Source organism: Schistocerca piceifrons, chromosome 1 (assembly GCF_021461385.2).
Source record: "Schistocerca piceifrons isolate TAMUIC-IGC-003096 chromosome 1, iqSchPice1.1, whole genome shotgun sequence".
In the NCBI taxonomy this organism is placed as follows: Eukaryota; Metazoa; Arthropoda; class Insecta; order Orthoptera; family Acrididae; genus Schistocerca; species Schistocerca piceifrons.
The window spans coordinates 899,372,851-899,393,332 of NC_060138.1; the positions used below are offsets into that span (position 1 = coordinate 899,372,851).

The 20,482-nt window shown below is 37.4% G+C and overlaps 1 protein-coding gene across 1 annotated transcript in view; it reads left to right on the forward strand.

Annotated features, from left to right (window-relative positions):
• Window positions 1–20,482, forward strand: part of LOC124716989 — a 229,569-nt gene that overhangs the window by 158,542 nt on the left and 50,545 nt on the right. Inside the window, exon 6 of the mRNA XM_047243616.1 lies at window positions 8,760–9,074. Within this exon, the coding sequence (XP_047099572.1) occupies window positions 8,760–9,074 (315 nt within the window). The remainder of the gene's footprint in view (window positions 1–8,759; window positions 9,075–20,482) is intronic.

Genomic DNA, 20,482 nt, shown 5'->3' on the forward strand with positions numbered 1-20,482 from the left:
GAAACCCAGTTCTAAGCAAAGAAGGGAAAGCAGAAAGGTGGAAGGAGTATATAGAGGGTCTATACAGGGGCGATGTACTTGAGGACAATATTATGGAAATGGAAGAGGATGTAGATGAAGATGAAATGGGAGATATGATACTGCGTGAAGAGTTTGACAGAGCACTGAAAGACCTGAGTCGAAACAAGGCCCCCGGAGTAGACAATATTCCATTGGAACTACTGACGGCCGTGGGAGAGCCAGTCCTGACAAAACTCTACCATCTGGTGAGCAAGATGTATGAAACAGGCGAACTACCCTCAGACTTCAAGAAGAATATAATAATTCCAATCCCAAAGAAAGCAGGTGTTGACAGATGTGAAAATTACCGAACTATCAGCTTAATAAGTCACAGCTGCAAAATACTAACACGAATTCTTTACAGACGAATGGAAAAACTAGTAGAAGCCAACCTCGGGGAAGATCAGTTTGGATTCCGTAGAAACACTGGAACACGTGAGGCAATACTGACCTTACGACTTATCTTAGAAGAAAGATTAAGGAAAGGCAAACCTACGTTTCTAGCATTTGTAGACTTAGAGAAAGCTTTTGACAATGTTGACTGGAATACTCTCTTTCAAATTCTAAAGGTGGCAGGGGTAAAATACAGGGAGCGAAAGGCTATTTACAATTTGTACAGAAACCAGATGGCAGTTATAAGAGTCGAGGGACATGAAAGGGAAGCAGTGGTTGGGAAGGGAGTAAGACAGGGTTGTAGCCTCTCCCCGATGTTGTTCAATCTGTATATTGAGCAACCAGTAAAGGAAACAAAAGAAAAATTCGGAGTAGGTATTAAAATTCATGGAGAAGAAATAAAAACTTTGAGGTTCGCCGATGACATTGTAATTCTGTCAGAGACAGCAAAGGACTTGGAAGAGCAGTTGAATGGAATGGACAGTGTCTTGAAAGGAGGATATAAGATGAACATCAACAAAAGCAAAACGAGGATAATGGAATGTAGTCGAATTAAGTCGGGTGATGCTGAGGGAATTAGATTAGGAAATGAGGCACTTAAAGTAGTAAAGGAGTTTTGCTATTTGGGGAGCAAAATAACTGATGATGGTCGAAGCAGAGAGGATATAAAATGTAGGCTGGCAATGGCAAGGAAAGCGTTTCTGAAGAAGAGAAATTTGTTAACATCGAGTATTGATTTAAGTGTCAGGAAGTCATTTCTGAAAGTATTCGTACGGAGTGTAGTCATGTATGGAAGTGAAACATGGACGATAAATAGTTTGGACAAGAAGAGAATAGAAGCTTTCGAAATGTGGTGCTACAGAAGAATGCTGAAGATTAGATGGGTAGATCACATAACTAATGAGGAAGTATTGAACAGGATTGGGGAGAAGAGAAGTTTGTGGCACAACTTGACCAGAAGAAGGGATCGGTTGGTAGGACATGTTCTGAGGCATCAAGGGATCACCAATTTAGTATTGGAGGGCAGCGTGGAGGGTAAAAATCGTAGAGGGAGACCAAAAGATGAATACACTAAGCAGATTCAGAAGGATGTAGGTTGCAGTAGGTACTGGGAGATGAAAAAGCTAGCACAGGATAGAGTAGCATGGAGAGCTGCATCAAACCAGTCTCAGGACTGAAGACCACAACAACAACAACAACAACATGATATGTGGGTGTGGAAGTGTTTTGGGTACATATTATTACTTCCTCCTTGGAGAAAGGAATAAGCCCATCCCACTGGTCCAGTGGTCTATCCAAACATCTGCCTTAAGATTACCACCTAGTACATACATGCTTAACATTTTTCTTTGCCTCTTTATTGTGCAAGTTGTGAAATTTCTTGAGGCATTCTTTTCTTCTGACACTTCTCTCTAAGGACCTCATCCACTTTAAGTGGTAATCTTCCAGCACCTTTTTCAGATGCTAGATTTATCAGATGGCAAATGCAACCTATGATTCCAGTACCTGGTTGAACTTTCTTCAGAACTACTGAAACCCCATTTTTTGTAGTCTATCGTAACAGGAGCATTGTCAGAGCAGAAAGCCACACAGTTTTCAATTGGTATGTTAAGATAATTCAGCTGTGATAACTTCAGGTTACCTGTGTTTTGCCCTGTTGAGTCTCCATCTAAAGCTGGTATGGATAACAATGTGCTCACCACTTTTTCCAGCAGAATATTACAGAATGTAACTACAGTAGGATACAACTTGCCATCCACATCATTGCTTTCAGCCATTGCTAAAGAAAATGGTCTGTTCTGAAGGCACTTAATAACTGTGAGTAAGATGGCGGTGCATATAGATGTGGCAGTAAATCGGTGTATAAATTGCGAGTATTTAGCGTCTATAAGGTGCAAGTTATGTGACAAAATCATATCAAGTGCCATTAGAATTTGTTCAGTGTTGCATATTTGATGTCATTCGCTTTGCTTCGCGAAAATAAATCAAGAAAACATTTCGTGCACGTGTGGAACAAAGTGTAATGGACATCTGGCAGCGAGCGAAATGTGCTGTGCAAATCGTGAAATCATATAACTCAAATCACTGCAGAAAGAACTGAAAGCCACAAGAGAACATGCTCTGTTGTCGGAAAACATTATTAAAAGCCTATCTGACACATTACATAAAGAACTCGGTCAACTTCAGGAGTACAGTGAACCAAAGAAATGTGCAAAACCAAAATTTGTTTCCAGTAAGTTAAAAGTTCCGTTAAGAAATCGATTTCAACATCTTATTACGGATTGTGAACTTAAAAATGTTGAAACAAGCAACTCACACCAAGACTATGAATCGGAATTGGTGGGCAGGAAATTTACAAAGTGTAGTAAGTCAGTAAAACGTAACTGTCTTGATGTTGCAAACAAAGTGATTCCTAAAAACTGAAGTAGGCCTGCAGTTTTGCTTGCTGACAGCCACGGAAGAGGAATTGCAGGAATTCTTCGTTTCCAGCAGGGTCTCGATATTACAAGTGTTGTGAAAGCTGGAGCAGGCCGAAAAGAAGTTTTGAAAGACTATAAAAACAATAATTACATGACACAAAGTTAATGCATTGTAATATTGGGCGCCGCAAACGATGTGTATAAGAATGAACTGATAGTGGCAAGCAGAGCGCTAAGAGATGCACTATGTACAACAGAGGATCAAAAAGTTATTGTTGTAGGCATACCACACAGACATGACCTTACTGAATCTTCTTGTGTGAACAGAGAAATCCAAAAAGCAAACAGGGTGTGTAAAAAGATCTGCAAGACCCCTTCAAATGCTTTTTTCCTGAGCACTGACGATCTTGAAAGACAGCACTTCACAACACATGGAATGCATTTAAAGAAATGGGGCAAATCGCTACTCAGTCAAAAGATCAAAATGTTAGTGGATAGTGTTTCTCCTAGATGTAAGAAAAGTGATCCTATTACACTACCACTGGTAAAGGACACCTGCAAAGTATCTTCCTTACCATGTACTCCAGTTGCAGCAGTAACACATCAGGTATCACTGATTACAAAAGAATGTGTTGGGAAAGAAGAAGTTGTAACTACTCTTACCACAGGTAGAACACCCCATTCTGGAACTAAGATAATAGAAACAGCAAAGGTGGCAGCATATTCAGCAAAAAGTGTACCAACAGGCGATCCAGCTGTCCATTCTTCAGCAACATTTGAACCACTTGCAGTGGGAACCCAGCCACTGAGATCATGTCATGAACAAGAAGAAGAGGAGACCTCCAAGAGTAGAAGCAGTATAAAGCGTAGTGGGCAAACGGAAAACTGTACCTCCATTATGTCTAAATGTTTTTTTTAGTAGAAGGCAGCAAGGGGAAGAAGTCCATAAGATAAATAGTGCCAGAGATTTAATAGCCTCTCAGCAAAATGGTGCATCTGTAAAGAAAGAAAGGTTTGATTTTATGGTCTGTTATCTTAACATTGAAGGAGTAAGGTGTATAAAGAATTTATTGTCAATGACTTTGGATTAGAAAATAAGTTTGATATCTTTTGTTTAAGTGAACACTGGGCTAATGAGAGTGAACTTACATTTATTAAATTTGATAATTATAATCTAGCCAGTAGCTACTGCAAAAAATTGCATTTAAGAGGTGGTGTGGCAATCTATGCTAACAAGTAACTTAGCGGCACAGTCAATAGATTAAATCTAGATTTTCTGCATGATGAACAAAACTTTGAAGCTGCTGGTATAGTAATAGACAGTTTTAAGTTAGTTGTAATTTCCCTGTACAGGTCACCTAAGGGTGTAACCAATGTATTTTTAGAAAAACTGGACCTGCTGTTACATGTACTTACAGATACTAGATGGATACATTATGATATTGTGATAGGTGGAGATGTGAATGCTGAATTCGATGTTACTACACAAAAACGAACTGTCACCGAACTCCAAAATCTACTAAGACAGTGCAACTTACATTCAGTCAATAACAAGCCTACAAGAGAACATGCATGTCTTGACAATATTTTTGTAAATTTTAAAACAACAGAAGAATCATGTTTTGTGTCAGTATTTCCATATTCTGATCATGGTTCAGTATCTTTAAATTATAAAAGTAGGTTCCCTCTTGATAAGAGTAACGTAAATAAGCCTGTCTCAGAAGTTGTGGTCACTCGACCAGTCACAGATGGGAAAATTGATAGGTCCCTTTGTAACAGAGATTGGTTTGGCGTGTGTTATGATGACACACATTATACTCTAAGCAATTATCTGTCAGCAAAGCTACTATTCGATAGGTTTCTTAAAGCATTTTTGGGACACTTTAATGACAGCATTCCAATAAAAAAATGCAAATTAACTGACAGAGTCCTAAAAGCAAAAGTTCCAAATAGACAAAATACTTGGTATACAAAACAGCTGTCTACTATGAAAAATCAAGTATATTGTTGTACAATATTTATAGAAATCTGAAAACCAACCATGCTAAATTAACCTATGTTAGATCTAGGAATGAGTACAAAAAAGCTATTGTGGAAGCCAAACAAGCACACAATCTCAGAAGTATTGAGAAATCCACCAATAAGTGCAAAGCAGCATGGACACTAATAAATAGTGTCGCCAAAGATAAAAGAAGTGAAAAATTAGTATCTCTCCCCAGGAATTTAATGACTTTTTTATTAAATCAGTTGAGGAAGTAGAAAGTGCTATAATTAAACCTGAAATCAGCTCATCACAGTTACTGTCAAATAATGTTGCTAGGTCATCAACAAACACAAGTACTTTCAATTTTTCTGAGGTCTCACCTACTTTCGTGTTAAGAATAGAGAAGCAATTAAAATCATCAGACAGTGTAGACATATATGACCTGTCCTGTAACATGCTGAAGAAAGTAATAGACTCTATAGTGTACCCCTAACATATTGTATAAACAAGTGTATACCGGAGGATTTTTTCCCTGGTGAGCTTAAACTGTCTAGGGTAGTTCCAGTATATAAAAAAGGAGATAAAAATTCTGTCTCAAGTTACAGGCCAATATCCATAGTCCCAGTGTTTTCTAAAGTTCTAGAATCCATAATTTACCAACAATTATCTGTTTACTTTGATAACATAAGATTAATAAGTGGATCACTGTACTGCTTTAGGAAAAACCTGTCAACCATTGATGCCATAGACAATGTTGTTAAATACATTCAACAAGTATTTGAAGATAAATGCTTTGCTCAAGTGACTTTTTGTGACCTAAGCAAAGCCTTTGACTGTGTAGAACATACACTACTACTCGAAAAAATGGACTTCTATGGTGTTAAAGGTAACAGCCTTAAGCTATTAAGATCATATTTAAAAAACCGTAAGCAAGCCGTCTGTGTTGGGAAAGAAATGTCCAGTATAGAACAAGTTAAGGTAGGTGTTCCGCAGGGATCTGTGCTGGGCCCTTTCCTTTTCCTAATAATGATAAATGACCTGATATCATTTATTAAATCCAGAACAGTACTCTATGCTGATGACACAACGTTTCTGAACGGCAGTGATGATCTTGATAGCCTTAAAACTTGTGTTACAGAGACAATTGAGCAAGCTTCACTCTGGTTTAAAGCAAATGGGTTCTTGCTTAATGAAAGCAAAACCCAGCAGATGGTATTTAGTTTAAAAGAGAAGTTTCCATCAGATGATCCTAGTTGTGATAAATTTTTGGGGGTATATTTGGATGATAAACTTTCTTGGAATCCACATATTAAGTATATTAGTGGTAAATTGTCTAGGGTAATCTATTTGTTAAGGCGATTAATGCACTGTGTACCTAAAAATTATGTTAGAGTATCTTATTACTCATTTTTCCAAAGCATCATATCCTATGGTATTATTTTCTGGGGAAACTCCACTTGTGTGCATGATATACTATTGCTGCAAAAGAAAGCTATTAGGATAATTACAGGCTCACCATACAAGGCTCATTGTAAACCTTTGTTTACTCAACAAGAAAATCGTGACAGTAATAAACCTATATATTTATTATGTTTTAATCTACACAAAAAAGAACTTACCTAAAGTAAAGCGCAGGGCAAATATTCATCGTTACAACACTAGGGCAAACAGCTGTATCTATACGCCCTACCACAGACTGTCAAAATCAGTTAACATTTGTGAACTCATGGGCCACAAATTATTTAACAAACTACCACAATCTATACAAAATTTACCAGAGCAACAATACAAACAAACACTTTATGACTGGTTGGTTGTAAACCCATTCTACAATATAAAGGATTTCATGACCTGTGATATTAAACTGTAACGTTAATAACAATTCTGTTCTTTTATAGCATGTACTGTATTGTATTATGTGTATGACTTTGTCTATTGCTGTAATGGCTTAAAGACAATAAAATTATAATTATTATTATTATTTAGACTATGCATTTTTTGGCATTTTATTTACTATGCATGTCATTTTCATGTGGTCATAGCTATATTTCTTTGCTACTTCTGATGTGAGAACCATATTCTTAGATCAAACACCAGATGACCAGCCACATTTAAGGGCACATTGTGTTTCACCAAAAAGGAAGTTAACAGATACTTGGCCCTCGTTATGTCACTTTCAACTTTTCCAGACTTGACAAATAAGGTGCCGATTTTCTTGTTATCTTACTTTGATTTAACATAACTTACATGTTTAATGCACTTCACATCGCTACTTACATTGTTTTTATGTGGCATGATCTACTCTTACTGGACATTTGTCACAAAAATTTGTAAACCATGATTTAGATGCTTCCATATCTCCTCAATTCTCTCACTGTTGGGAAAGTGATAGTTTTCTCTCGAGTACGTCAGAAAATCTTGGGTGCTGTTTCAATATGGAAATTTCTTGCTTGAGATCCACATAGCTTCCTTGCAGTGGAGTTTTGGCTTCTGATTGTTGCAATTACAAGGTAGTGTTCAGAGTCTGCATTAGCACCCCTATAGCTTGTAACACACATTAGGTTAGACAGATATCTTGCATATATTAAGAGATGGTCAGTTTGGTTGAAGGTATTTCCATCTGGAGATTTCCATGTCATAATGTGTATATCTTTGTGATTAAAAATTGTACTATCCACTATCATATTTACCAAGGAAGCAAAGTGTAAAAGACTGATATCATTGTCATTCAAGTTATCATGTAGGTTGTATTTTCCAATGCAGAACTCATACTCACTATCTTTTCCAGTTTTAGCATTCACGTCTTAAAAAGTTATTCTGCAGGCTGCTCCTGGACACACACTGTATACTTCATCTAATTCACCATGAAATAATGTCCTCCTCTTCTTCTCTGATCTCTTCAGCTGGAAGGACAGGAACACTTATGAGACTATAGTTGAAGAATTTCACTCTGATTCTCAATCTGCATAGTCTGTGTGACTTTGCCTAGAAGTCCATCAGAAGATTTTTTTCTTATTTACAATAGAACCAATATCAATCAATAATCTTCTTCTCCATTGTCCCTTCACCTAAAAATCTCACCTCTTCAATAGCTTTAACATCCAGTTCATCATAAACAGGTCAGACACTCTATTTCTTTGTTAGATTTCATAAAACTTGATTTTTACATAATAGGTTGTGAACCCAACACTAATCCCTGGCTATCCTGGAGTACCATTTTATGTTAAAATTGGCTCTCTGAGCTGGTCAGTCTCCATTTTAAAGTATCAGGAACTTGCTTCGTCACTATTGCTTGATGTAGCTGTGTACAGTGCATGTACCATTACCTTGGGATCATGGCATGTACATGTGTGCATCAGGCTTGGTAGGAATATGTGGCATTTCTTGTGTTCTATTTGTTCATTTCCATCTGCAGGAAATGTGCCTCAGGGGCATGTACTACCCTTTGAGCACCTCCCCCACCCCCACCCACCATCCCCTCCCATTCTCTTCCTGTTAAATTTTTCCCTTGCTTAAGGTATGTGTCAGAAAAGAGAACATTTTTCATCAGCGCTGTCTGCATTGTAAATCTTTACCCAATGTTCTTTCCATAAGTTTCCACCTAAACTCTGTGGCTTTGCTATAGGTTATGATTCATTTGTTCAGTTCAGTTGTGTAATGTAGCGGGCAATCATTCAGAGAGAGAGAAACCAACAAGGTATGTAATAATCTGATATTATTGTGACCAGAACATATATAAATGAAGCCTCAAGAAAAGTAAATAAATTTGAAACATATTTCTTAAAGTATTTAAACAGTTTTAGAGAAACTTTTTTCTCTGGATTGCATTCACATATGTTTGTGACTAATATAAACCCAAATATATCTGACTGGATCATTTTGCTGCTGCAATATTTTTACAGCTTTATCAGAACCATCTGCATCAACTGAATCAACAGTATCAGTCATATCATTCACAACAAAATCTTCATGTGCAATTACCTGTGGCTGATGCTTCAACTCCACCACCACCTCCACCTTCACTGCCACCACTCGCAGCCACTGGAGAGCAGCAGTGGAATGTTCAAGGCAATGAGAAAGTTGGTCAGTGGACACCGCCAGATACTACAAGCGCACCATTAGAGCAAGACATGCCACAATTAATGGGTGACCTTACACTGGCACTTATGAACACCGTTCCTTCAGAGCTACCAACAACATCAAATGATACTATTACGGTATATTAAAACTTAACAGTTTCAAATATTATTGACTTTGATTTTGACTTTCTGTTATTGTCAATGTGATGACTTTTGTATTATGGTGTAGTAGTAGTAGTAGTAGTAGTAGTAGTAGTTGTTGTTGTTGTTGTTGTTGTTGTTGTTGTTGTTGTTGTCATATTATACAGGACTATAAAGCAAAATATAGAAACACATGCAGTGCTAAAAATGTTCTGATACATCCTGGAGATGACACTTCATTTGTACCAGCTCTGAGTACAGCTATTTGGGGTTGATACGAAGAAAGTACGAATAGACATTATGCTCACTTACACATGTGATTGATATCTGCAGCTTGCTAAGGAATCTGAAGTCAAGACTCCTTGCTGTTAAGGGCTACTGCACACTTAGATGTAAAGCAAAGGTGCTGCAATGCCCTGTTAGTGTCACATGCAGAGCCACTGGTAGTATGAGAGCTGGTTAGTCGCAGTGTGAGGTAGAAAAAGCCATTGTAATGTCCAAGGCTGTAATTTCAGGAGTGTGAAATTGCTTTAAGCCAAAGGAGATATACTTATAAAATTAAGCTAGTCCTTGTGCTTTTAGGAATTTTGTCTACATACAGTGAAATTGGTTGGCATGGTGATGGGCAAGAGTGTGTCTGGAATGGTATCCCCAGTGTCCCCCCACATCTGTATGAGTGAAATATGCTTGGATTATTAATTTTGGAGATGTGACCAAAGTCCCTTAGAAACCCATGAAAGATGCCTTTGATTCTGTGCTACTCAGAGTTCACATATGACTTCTCATGAGCTGAACGATCATTTATGTATTATAAAACATGCAACAGCCACAGTTACAGTTAAAAAACATTAAATATTTTGTGTGTTCCTTGGTTAAAGAAAGATGAGAGCCTATTAACAATTCCAGAAGGAAAATTAAGTATGCAGCATTATAGATGTGATTATCATTTTGTATTTCACTTATATTTAAAAAAAAAACACCTTGTTGGATTACTACAAGCATAATGGTATTTATAATAAAAACTATTTCCACAAATATCACAGTGACAGAAAAATCATCGTTTTGGTCTTCATGAAAATAATGTTAAACAGATGAAAATAAAGTGGGATAGAACAAGAAATTACTGCTGACATACACCCCTAGATTACCATAAAAGGTATATCCCTTGGGCTTGTTAAAAGTTTTTGTGATTCACAAAGTTCAGAAACGTTTTGTCTGTGGGCAAAAATATTGTATTATCACTATGATGATGATGATGATGAGGTTCTGTGAGTTGAGATGGGTTAACCTCCTAGGTAATTAAATCAGAGGGTAAAATAACAATCAAGACTGTTTCCTAGATTTATTAAAAATATAAAAGGTAAAACCACTCTTAAAGAAAGGCTCAATGGAAGATGTGGGAAATCTCTTTGTCTCTCTTATTACTGTTCTGTCAAGAATGTTGGAAAAAGTAGCGGCCATCAGGAATCAAAATTTTATTGTAGAATATGAGATTAATCTTGTAGGTTTCCACTGAGGAAAAAAGTCAAAAGCACACCTTGCTACTCCACAAACGAGATGAGGAGAGGCAGTCCCGAAAAGTGCAAGAGGTACGGTGCACCTGGACTCCAGGTCCGAGGAGGTTAGAGGTGTAGGGGACAATGCTAGGACTGAATTAACTAGCCAGCATAACTTCAGATGAATGATAAGCCAGGGCCATCTCAGCAAATAAATATGATATTACAGAAAGTGCACTATAGTGACTTTCTTTACACTATGTAATAGAAGGCAGAGAGTATGTATCTCCCAAATGCAGCAAATTAGCCTTCAAAAGAAAGAGAACAATAACATAAGATGTTCCTCAAAGCTCTATTCTTGACCGCTCTTCTCTTTGTATTCGGTGTTAATGATTGATGGAGTGATATTTATTATTAAGTACTTAGTGGCAAGAGCATTTTCAGCATATGAAATTGTTATTTTCACTATGAATGAGGGAATGAATTTTGACATTTCATTAAAAACAATGCCAGGTACATTTGCTATTAGTCAGTATACATTACATCTCATTTCTCAGGTGAAATGCAAGATCTGTATTGCAGTTGAGTTAAATTTTATTTATGTGGTTATCATCATAGCCGTGTGCCAAGTCTTCTTCAGGAGGGCGACAGTTCAAACCCACATCTGCCATCCTGATTTAGGTTTTCCGTGATTTCCCTAAATTGCGTCAGGCAAATGCTGGAATGGTTCCTTTGAAAGGGTATGGCTGACTTCGATCCCTATCCTTCCCTGATGTGATGGAACTGATGACCTTTCTGTGTCTGGTGTCCCCTCCCCCCCCCCTCCCCCCCAATCAACCAACCAACCAACCAACCAACCAACCAACCTTCAGGGACCACAGTTAATTTCACTTCCACCTTGAAACCTCAATCAGCTTTCTTGTCCAGAACTGAGATTTGCATGACAAACTCCACTGCAGCAATAAGGCTCAATGAATCAAAATTAATTACAGTACTTACATTTCATTGTGTTGCTCTCCTAAGTGTTGCAAATGTGATGTTTATTTCCCAGGTCCTCTGAAATGTTGTGTAGAGTATATTTAAAAGTCACAATTGCCTGTCAAATAAAAATGCTAGCCACAAAATTTTCCATGTGTTTCAGTTTATTAACCGGTTCAGTAACATCTACCCAGTATAATATGCGGCGCGTTATCCAGTAGCATTGCACAACAATTCTATATACAGAACATTTATATCCTTACATTAAGACATCCACACTGCAAGTGTCTTTTGCTTCAGTAATGTCCAGTGTCTCAGACTTTACTCCCAGACTTGATTTATTTACTACAATGTGACCTTCTTACACAATGATTTACCAGAAAACGATATTAGTGTTACAAATAGACCAGATGGTAACTATTCTTTTGAATAAATTATATACTTCTCCAATGGCAGTTAATTATATAAATTCGTTTTTACAGTGTCAGTCATTAAATGTACAGGTAATCTGACCAGAAAGTGCTTGTGCCACTTCCATGACAAGTGTATTCTAAATTTAGTTTTCTAAAAAATTTGACTTTTCAAGTGCTGTTAAATTAATTTAGCAGTGTAAAAATATAATTAGAATTCTGGTGTCAACTATGATACAAATAGGTTGTGTTCACAAGTTGCAAATTAAGATGCAATTTATGTATTACTTATTTCAATAAATCCTCAATCCAGCAAGTTTGACAAAATGTAGGAAGTTTCCTGGATTCTCCATCAGCTAAGCTTTCTAGTGAGGTATAAATTCTTAAAAAGGAAACTGTTTTGGTAATATGACATTGTACATTACCATTATGTGTTTCATGAATTTCAGGTCATTTATGAGTTGTAGTCAGTAGCAGACTAGGTTGAGAACCCAGAATGAAATTTTCACTCCGCAGCTGAGTGTGCGTCGATATGAAACTTCCTGACAGATTAAAACTGTGTGCCGGACCGAGACTTGAACTCGAGACCTTTGCCTTTCAATGGTAAATGCTCTACTAACTGAGCTACCCAAGCACGACTCAAGCCCCATCCTCACAGCTTTACTTGTCTCCTACCCTCCAAACTTCACAGAAGCTCTCCTGCAGGAGAGCTTCTGTGAATTTTGGAGGGTAGGAGATGCAATGGCGGAAATAAAGCTGTGAGAATGGGGCTTGAGTCATGCTTGGGTAGCTCAGTTGGTAGAACACTTGCCTGCAAAAGGCAAAGGTGCCGAGTTTGAGTCTCGGTCTGGCAAACAGTTGTAATCTGCCAGGAAATTTCATAGATTGAGAATAATTGTGCTTAAAATTGCCTCATTTTCTATTAGTTTTGGTTTATTGTGCTCTTTCAACTTTGGTAGTAATTTTGACTTATAAACAAACATTGCTAATTGGAAGAAAACAATTTCATTGTCGTGCTCTTAACCTTTTGTACTACATAATGCAGACATAGGATGCCTCCCTGTGCTCTTTTTTAAATTGTTGGCACCTGGGCGGTGAGTGCATTTGGGTGTACATTGATACAGAAGGTTCACTTTCATTCCAGTATATTTACATAAGCACTGCAGTATTCAACGTCTCATTGTGTGATATTTTTTGAAACTCTTCATGGTGGACTTTCATCGCCACTTCACTTGAATTGCTTACAAATGAATCAGTGACATCATCAAAATCACTGTCACTCTTGTTTCCATTAGACATTCCTCTAAAAGCTCTACTACAGTCACTTCCCCAGAAAGGACTGTGTGTGAAGAACTAGCCATTTCATGCTTACTAACTTGAACAGTGTAAAAATAGGAGACTGATTTATTAATAATGTGTTCTTAATAATTTAATCTGAAATGCATTTAATCAAATAGAATATGTGCATCTTAATTCTTAGTTACTAAAATTTATTCCTGATTAGCTGGAAGGAGAAATAGGGAAGCAGAGTTATTGGTTTAAATTTCTGGTAATATATGATTGTTATCACTCCATGATTTGAGCCACTGACTGTTTCTGTACATTTGAAAAAATGTGTGTTGAAGGTTGTACCAGAAAAACTTGAGCTTGACAACTGAATTGCCAGATACCAAACCCAAATGCCGAGTTCCACCACCATAAATGGAATTAAACTCTCATATTCTCTCTATAGGCATTCACCATTAACTAAGCAACGAACATTGACCACCTGGGAGTATTTTTACTTCACTTTCAGTGTAGGAACTATACTTTTGCACATACAAGTTTTTAGTTTTCACATTGAACATAGTCACAATACCCAGTACGCTCATATTCACTGAAAGTTATAAACTGAATAACTTACAGTTACTACTGATACAGGTATCACCCTTTTATTGTTATTGTTTCCATTTCAACGGCACTGGTGTCATTTGTACACTTCATCCTTACCTAGCTGAAATTATCATATTGGAATAAGACGCTCTTCATTTAATACAACCTAACTATATTCAAAAATGTTGCAAATTATGCCATGGGAAAGCTGGAACAGTCAAACAGAAATACTTTCACACATAGAATAATGTTACTATTTTCCACAGTTAGATGAGATTAATATTTGAATAGCATAATTATAGCACCATAAATTTGTGTTCTGTCAGAGTATCACACTCGAAGAAACATACTATTTCAGTCAATGTAAGTTGCTATCTCCAGCATTCCTTATTACATTTTTCTGATCATCCATAACACTGTCGCCTTGGCACGTGCCTCTCTACTCTTGATTCCTGTTCCCTCCTCTGACAGTCCAGATCCACATTGATATTTTTGGCTCACTTGAGCCGGCCCATTACCAGGTGCTGTTCTCTTTTGAAAGGAAATGGAAAAAATCTGTTCTCCAAATACATCACCCAGTTAAAAGTATTCACTACTTTACTTGCCTTAATAATTTTCATGACATTGCTTAACTTCACAGTTGTCAGTGAAGTCAATAGTGAAACATCTTTTGAATCAGTTAAGCTAATTTTCCAACTTGCTGATGTGTGTGCTCTGTTTTCCACCTTGAGTTATGTACAAACATTTTCAGTTGATTGTAGCTGTTAGGTGTTAAATACTTTTGCTAACAAGTGTGCTTGTTTCTTCATGAGGAGAGGTTCTCCTGCCAAAATATGATGTCAAACTAAAACCAAAAAGATTTGTCAATGCCAGAGTTTCTTTAGGTAATCAGTGCTTACTGAAAACACATTAGAGTTACATTTTTATCTCATCTGACAGCAATGCTTCAGTTAAATTTTATCTTGTGTCGAAAAACATTTAGATGAAATAATGTGAAATTTGACACACTGCTTGAGACTGATTTATTTGATTACTTACCATAGAATAGATATGATAAAACTCAAGATCGTATGTGATATAGTTTCATAGATATGCCAGATATCTGACATAGCCACTGCCCTGGTTCCAATAAGACTATGCAAAAGACATCACTATCACAAGCAGGAACCTCTGTACAACATTATTTTCTTCCCACAGTTCAAATTGTATAAAGATACCAATGAAAACAAAAGTGTCACAAGAAAATCGTGCACCTAACAGTGTTTTGGGAGATACTGGCTAGAATCTGGTGAAACTGCTGAAAGGGATTTTACCATATTGCTAAATACAACAAGTGTGATGACTGGATATTTCTTGCCTGTGTACTTTCACTTAGATGGTACAAACCAGTAGTGGTTAGAGAACAGCGAGGAACAGCTCAAGAGGTGGCTCATAAATCAGGTGTAAAATAAAAAAATGATGATGATTGGTTACAACCAGCAAGAGATCTGCATACATTAAAGACCAATTGAAGCATATATCCCAACACCAGAGACAGGCAAGTCATAAGTTACATAGACTGTTTTGGCACTGTCACACACAGTAAATCCAAATATGTTGGAAACTTGTGATGTTACACATCTAATCAATGGCACGGCAAAGGGTGCCTATCAGATTCTTTTTTGAAAGATCTCAAAACAAAAGTGGGCTTCATGAAGTGGTGCCAGTACATTGAAGTGTACCAGAAGAAGACAAACTGCCAAATGGAAGTTGGACAGGCTGCCAAATGTCATACTGGTGTAACAGTCATCAAGACCTCACATCACTCATACAGCAAAGACTTTGTGGTTTTATAACCTGTACTGATGTTGAATCCAGATTGCAAGGCACAGCAGTATTTAGTGTTAATTGCCAAACCCACTAGGAGGACATAGCATCATTAATTCAATAGATTTGTTGATCATTGGCATCAATGTCTAGAAATAAACCAACATCGAGGAACAGAGTTAAAAATCTTGGCCATATACTAAAAACTTCAGAGAACACTTGGTGACACTAATGCAACTGTCTCCCTTACTAATGTGATTGCCGTTCTCTAACGATGTGGACGATAAGAAGCGGTGTGAAGTTGGATTGCAAAATTCACACCTCTCTCAATCAGTTGACTTACTTGTCTTGCACAGCCGATCTTCTCTGGATTGCAGACTACATTGATCTCCAAAACCTTCTTCTCCAAAGAATACTGCTGGTTAACAGGAATTTATAAGACTCTCTCTACTTTTGAAATAATTTAGTACTTGAAGAATACTTTTAGTTCAGTCCTGGTATATTTCAGCTTCCATAAATAACTTATTCACCATTTTTCACATCAATATTCGGATGTTTACAAGTCAACCAATTCGTTTCAATTAGACTCAATAAATTACATCAGCAATAAATTTGGTTTAACAACCACATAATTTATGAACCCATCTTGCCTCTAGCAAGTACAATATGTGAAGTACTTAAAAGTCTATAATCAGTTCATTTTTCTTTAACAATAATCAGTCACTAAAACAGCAAATAATGCTACATAATTACTTCCTGTTCTTCCAATATGGCTTCCACGGTGCAAGCGACAAACACTTGTCAATGCCGTTCGACCGTCGCGTCTACATTGTGCTCATGACTCCTTTCCAGCCTGCAAACACAAACATGTGTTGTGCAGTATGTACGTTCTCTCACACTTATTTTTAAAATATCGAGTGTTCGAGGTGGTAGAAGGGTGAATGGTTAGAGAATTTACGCGGAAATTCTCGAATCACTACAGTACAGATACACAGACACCTAGAGAATAGACTCAACAAGTAGCTATGTTTCCATCATGGATACCTGAAGTACAGTGTACACTACTGTAAAGAAAGAAGAAGATTATTTGAGAACTATTACATTATAAGATGTCAAACAAGATCAGAAAATCTAAATGAGGCAACCATCTATGGAAACGAGGATAACACGGATGTAAATCTTGTATGGACAACAGTAGCAAAGATGTCACAAAACTGCATTAACATTGTCATCAATGGACAATCTGCTTTGGTGCTAATCAATTCAATATTCTTATTTTCTGTGGTATTGGATGCTTAATGTTGCCAGCTGGAGAAGCAGTGTCAACTGCTGCAGGTGGAAAATATGTTTAGCCAACAGGAATCCGTGTTTTGCGAACAACTATCAATGGTAGAACACAGTACTTTTAAATAGTCATTTCATCAGAATGCATCCATAATGTTATCCTTGGATGCGACTTCTTGTAGTCATCAGAACTAATCACAGATTTGGGGATCGGAGCTCCAGATTGGCAATGTTGTATCAACAAGTACACATGCTCTGGGAAATGGTTTACCATTGGATATACACTTAACCCCACTGTCATCATTCAGATGACTTATAATCAATACTATGGATCCTCAGTAAAACTATGAAGATCTATAGTCAGGTTTGAGAATGATGGCAGTCCACGCAGGTCAAAGCACAGTTGGGGATTGCAATATTACTTCTTCCAAGCAGCAGTTGTGATGCATGTGTAGAGGAACTTTGTGCTTGAAGAAAGCATGTATCCTACAAATTATTCTCTTGCTTGCTTATGTAGAATTCGTCACTTGCCACCAATATTAGCCATGATAACACACAACACATGAAGTAAAAATTGAGTAAATAACTTGCTACAGTCACATTTAATGCTTGCACTGCTTACGATGTTCACAGCAGAGTGCTCAGAACACTACTGAATGATCATTAGCTGTCAGAGAACATGTGATGTCAGATGCGCAGTACAAGCCTAAACTTGACCGCCATCATTCAAAAGGCCATCTATAGTCATATGCATAGAAGTACTCAGTTTCACAAAAGAAATCCATATGCCAGCAATGAGCATAACCAACACAGATGGGCCACTAATTACAAATTACCTATTAAAGGAATCTACAGTCTAGCCACAAATAGTTTCTGGTTTGACAGAAGAACACGGGTGATGCATGTCACCTAATCGTTAATTTTTAGTCATATTAGAGTGTGAAGAGAAAGCAATGTAAATCGTATGATCTAATGTGAAACCCCATATCAAGACTAGGTGTCATCTTCCACATCAGTCTGTCTCGTATAGGGAGTCACCAACTGTACAATGAATAATTTGAAAGGAAACAGAGATGCTGAAGATTATGACATCAGCCATCCAAAAGACTACCTCTGTGGTCTTCTGTAGTCTTCGTGAAGAACATAATTGCAGTATGGCATTTCTGCATGGATTATCACCAGCTACACAAATTTACAGAAAAAAAATTACACACAGCCATATCAATGGATTGATCAACTCTTACACTGTTACAAAGTAGCAAAATACAAAGTAGCAAAATCTTTCATTGTTATGGATATGCAGGTTGGCAAATGGCAGATCGAGGTTAATGAGTTTGACTGGGAAGAGACTGCAATCATAACAGCTGATGGCCTCTACATGTTAAAAGTTGTCCTGTTTGGTCTGTTGAGCACTCCAGCCACCTTTGGATCTACATGCTACTCCATCTTACATAAATAATGTTGCCTTGTTACCTGGATGATATTGTTTTCTTAAAGATATTGCCAACTGTGATGAAATGGGTCCATGATACAGGTATTGATCTGCAACTAAGGAAGTCCCTCATTGTCTCTTAAAGAAATTATGCTCAGGACAATTGCTAGTCTCCCAAAGTGGCGGATAGGGGGATGCTCACCTGATATGGTGCATATCTGCAGTGGACCAGAATTAGTACCAGAGGCATGATTATTACATATGGAAATGGCAGTATCCCAACAGCATCTGTTCCACATGTTAGTGGCAGCTGATTATATCCTCTGTGGCTAACAACCATAGTTATAACATGGGAGATTGCTCCAGTCAAGATTGATAACCTCTGACAGTCAAACATGAAAAGGTCTTTCAGAGAAAAGTTCCCACCATCCTACCCATTAGGGAAGGAGAAGGCTACATTGGATTCGGTGGGTGGCAAACCAGAAGAATCAAATGAATTGGAGCATTTGAAATTACCCAACTCTCATCAAGTGCATAGTGCCAAAATAAAACATAAATATGTTATCTACAATGCAACACACAACATTAACTCTCTAATGGAAACTAGAATGCTCAAAAACTTCACAAATGAATTGGACAGACAGAACATCATAATAGCAGGACTCCAAGAAATGAGAAATACAACAGAAGATCCATTTGAATCAAGGTTACAATGGAAAACCAGAACAAGGAGTTAGGAAATGATGCCCATAATCCGGAACAGGATTATAGTAAATTTGAAAATGATACATTCAAGAACTGATTGTAAAGCTGTTTCTCCATGAATCACAACTTTAACTCTGAAAACCACAAACAAGATCTATACTATTGTAAACACCCATGCCCCTGCCAATGAGAGAAATTTTCTATGGTAGAAGCAGACAAATTCTGGAGTCTTTTGGATCAGACACTAAAAAGACAAAAAAAACAATGCAGAGATCTCAGTAGGGCATTTTAATGCTCAACTATGAAAGGAAAAGTAGTACAGAAATCCATCTGGAAAATTGACTCCACATGAATAGACTAATAGAAATGGACAAAGACTCATTGAAATTTGCAGAACACATGGACTCAACTATAAATCTATATATTTTGAAAGAGAGCCAAGCAAACTTACGACATGGAAAAATCCTGACTGCACAAGAGGAGAGTGGCAGCTGGACCATGCCTGCGTGGACAAATTCTTTCATAAAGAAATTCGAAATGTTAAAGTACTGAGAGGAACTGACACAGTTTCAGATCATTATTTGGTTATTTCATTTACATGCCTAGTTCTGTAGGACCAAGTTGAGACGCAAATCTCAGTGGTCTTGGAACGAACGCATCAGTACATGTAACTACAACACAAAATTAGCAACAGATAAAATAAAATGTTTATGAATGCAAAAAAAAGTCAAGCCGTAAGTTTAAGTTAATGCAATCAACAATATAACACAGGCATCAGCTAAATTTTTCAAGGAACTCCTCAACAGAACAGGAGGGGGGGTGGGGGTGGGGGTGGGGGTGGGGGTGGGGGGGGGGGGGGTGTCCCATGAGTAAACTGTTCAGTTTTGATTTGAAAGCATGTGGATCCCTGCTAAGATTTTGGAATTCTTGTGGTAGCTTATTGAAAATGGATGGAGCAGTATATTGCACACCTTTCTACAAAAGAGTTAACGAAGTGTGATCCAAATGCAGATAGGATTTCTGCTTGGTATTAACTTGAGTGAAAGCTGCTAATTCTTGGGAATAAGCTGATATTATTAACAAAAAATGACAGTAAAGAATATATATTGAAAGGCCAGTTTCAGAATACCCAGACTAGTAAACAGGGGTTAACAAGAGGCTCGTGAGCTTACACCGCTTATTGCCCGAACTGCCTGTTTCTGAGCCAAAAATAACCTTTGAGAATGGGAAGAGTTATCCCAAAATATAATACCCTATGACACAAGCAAATGAAAATAAGCAAAGTAGACCAATTTTTATGTTGAGTGATCACTTGCTTCAGATACCATTCAAATAGAAAATGGCAGCATTAAGTACTTTGAACAATATCCTGAACATGGGCCTTCCATGACAGTTTACTGTCAGTTTCACTAACCATATGCC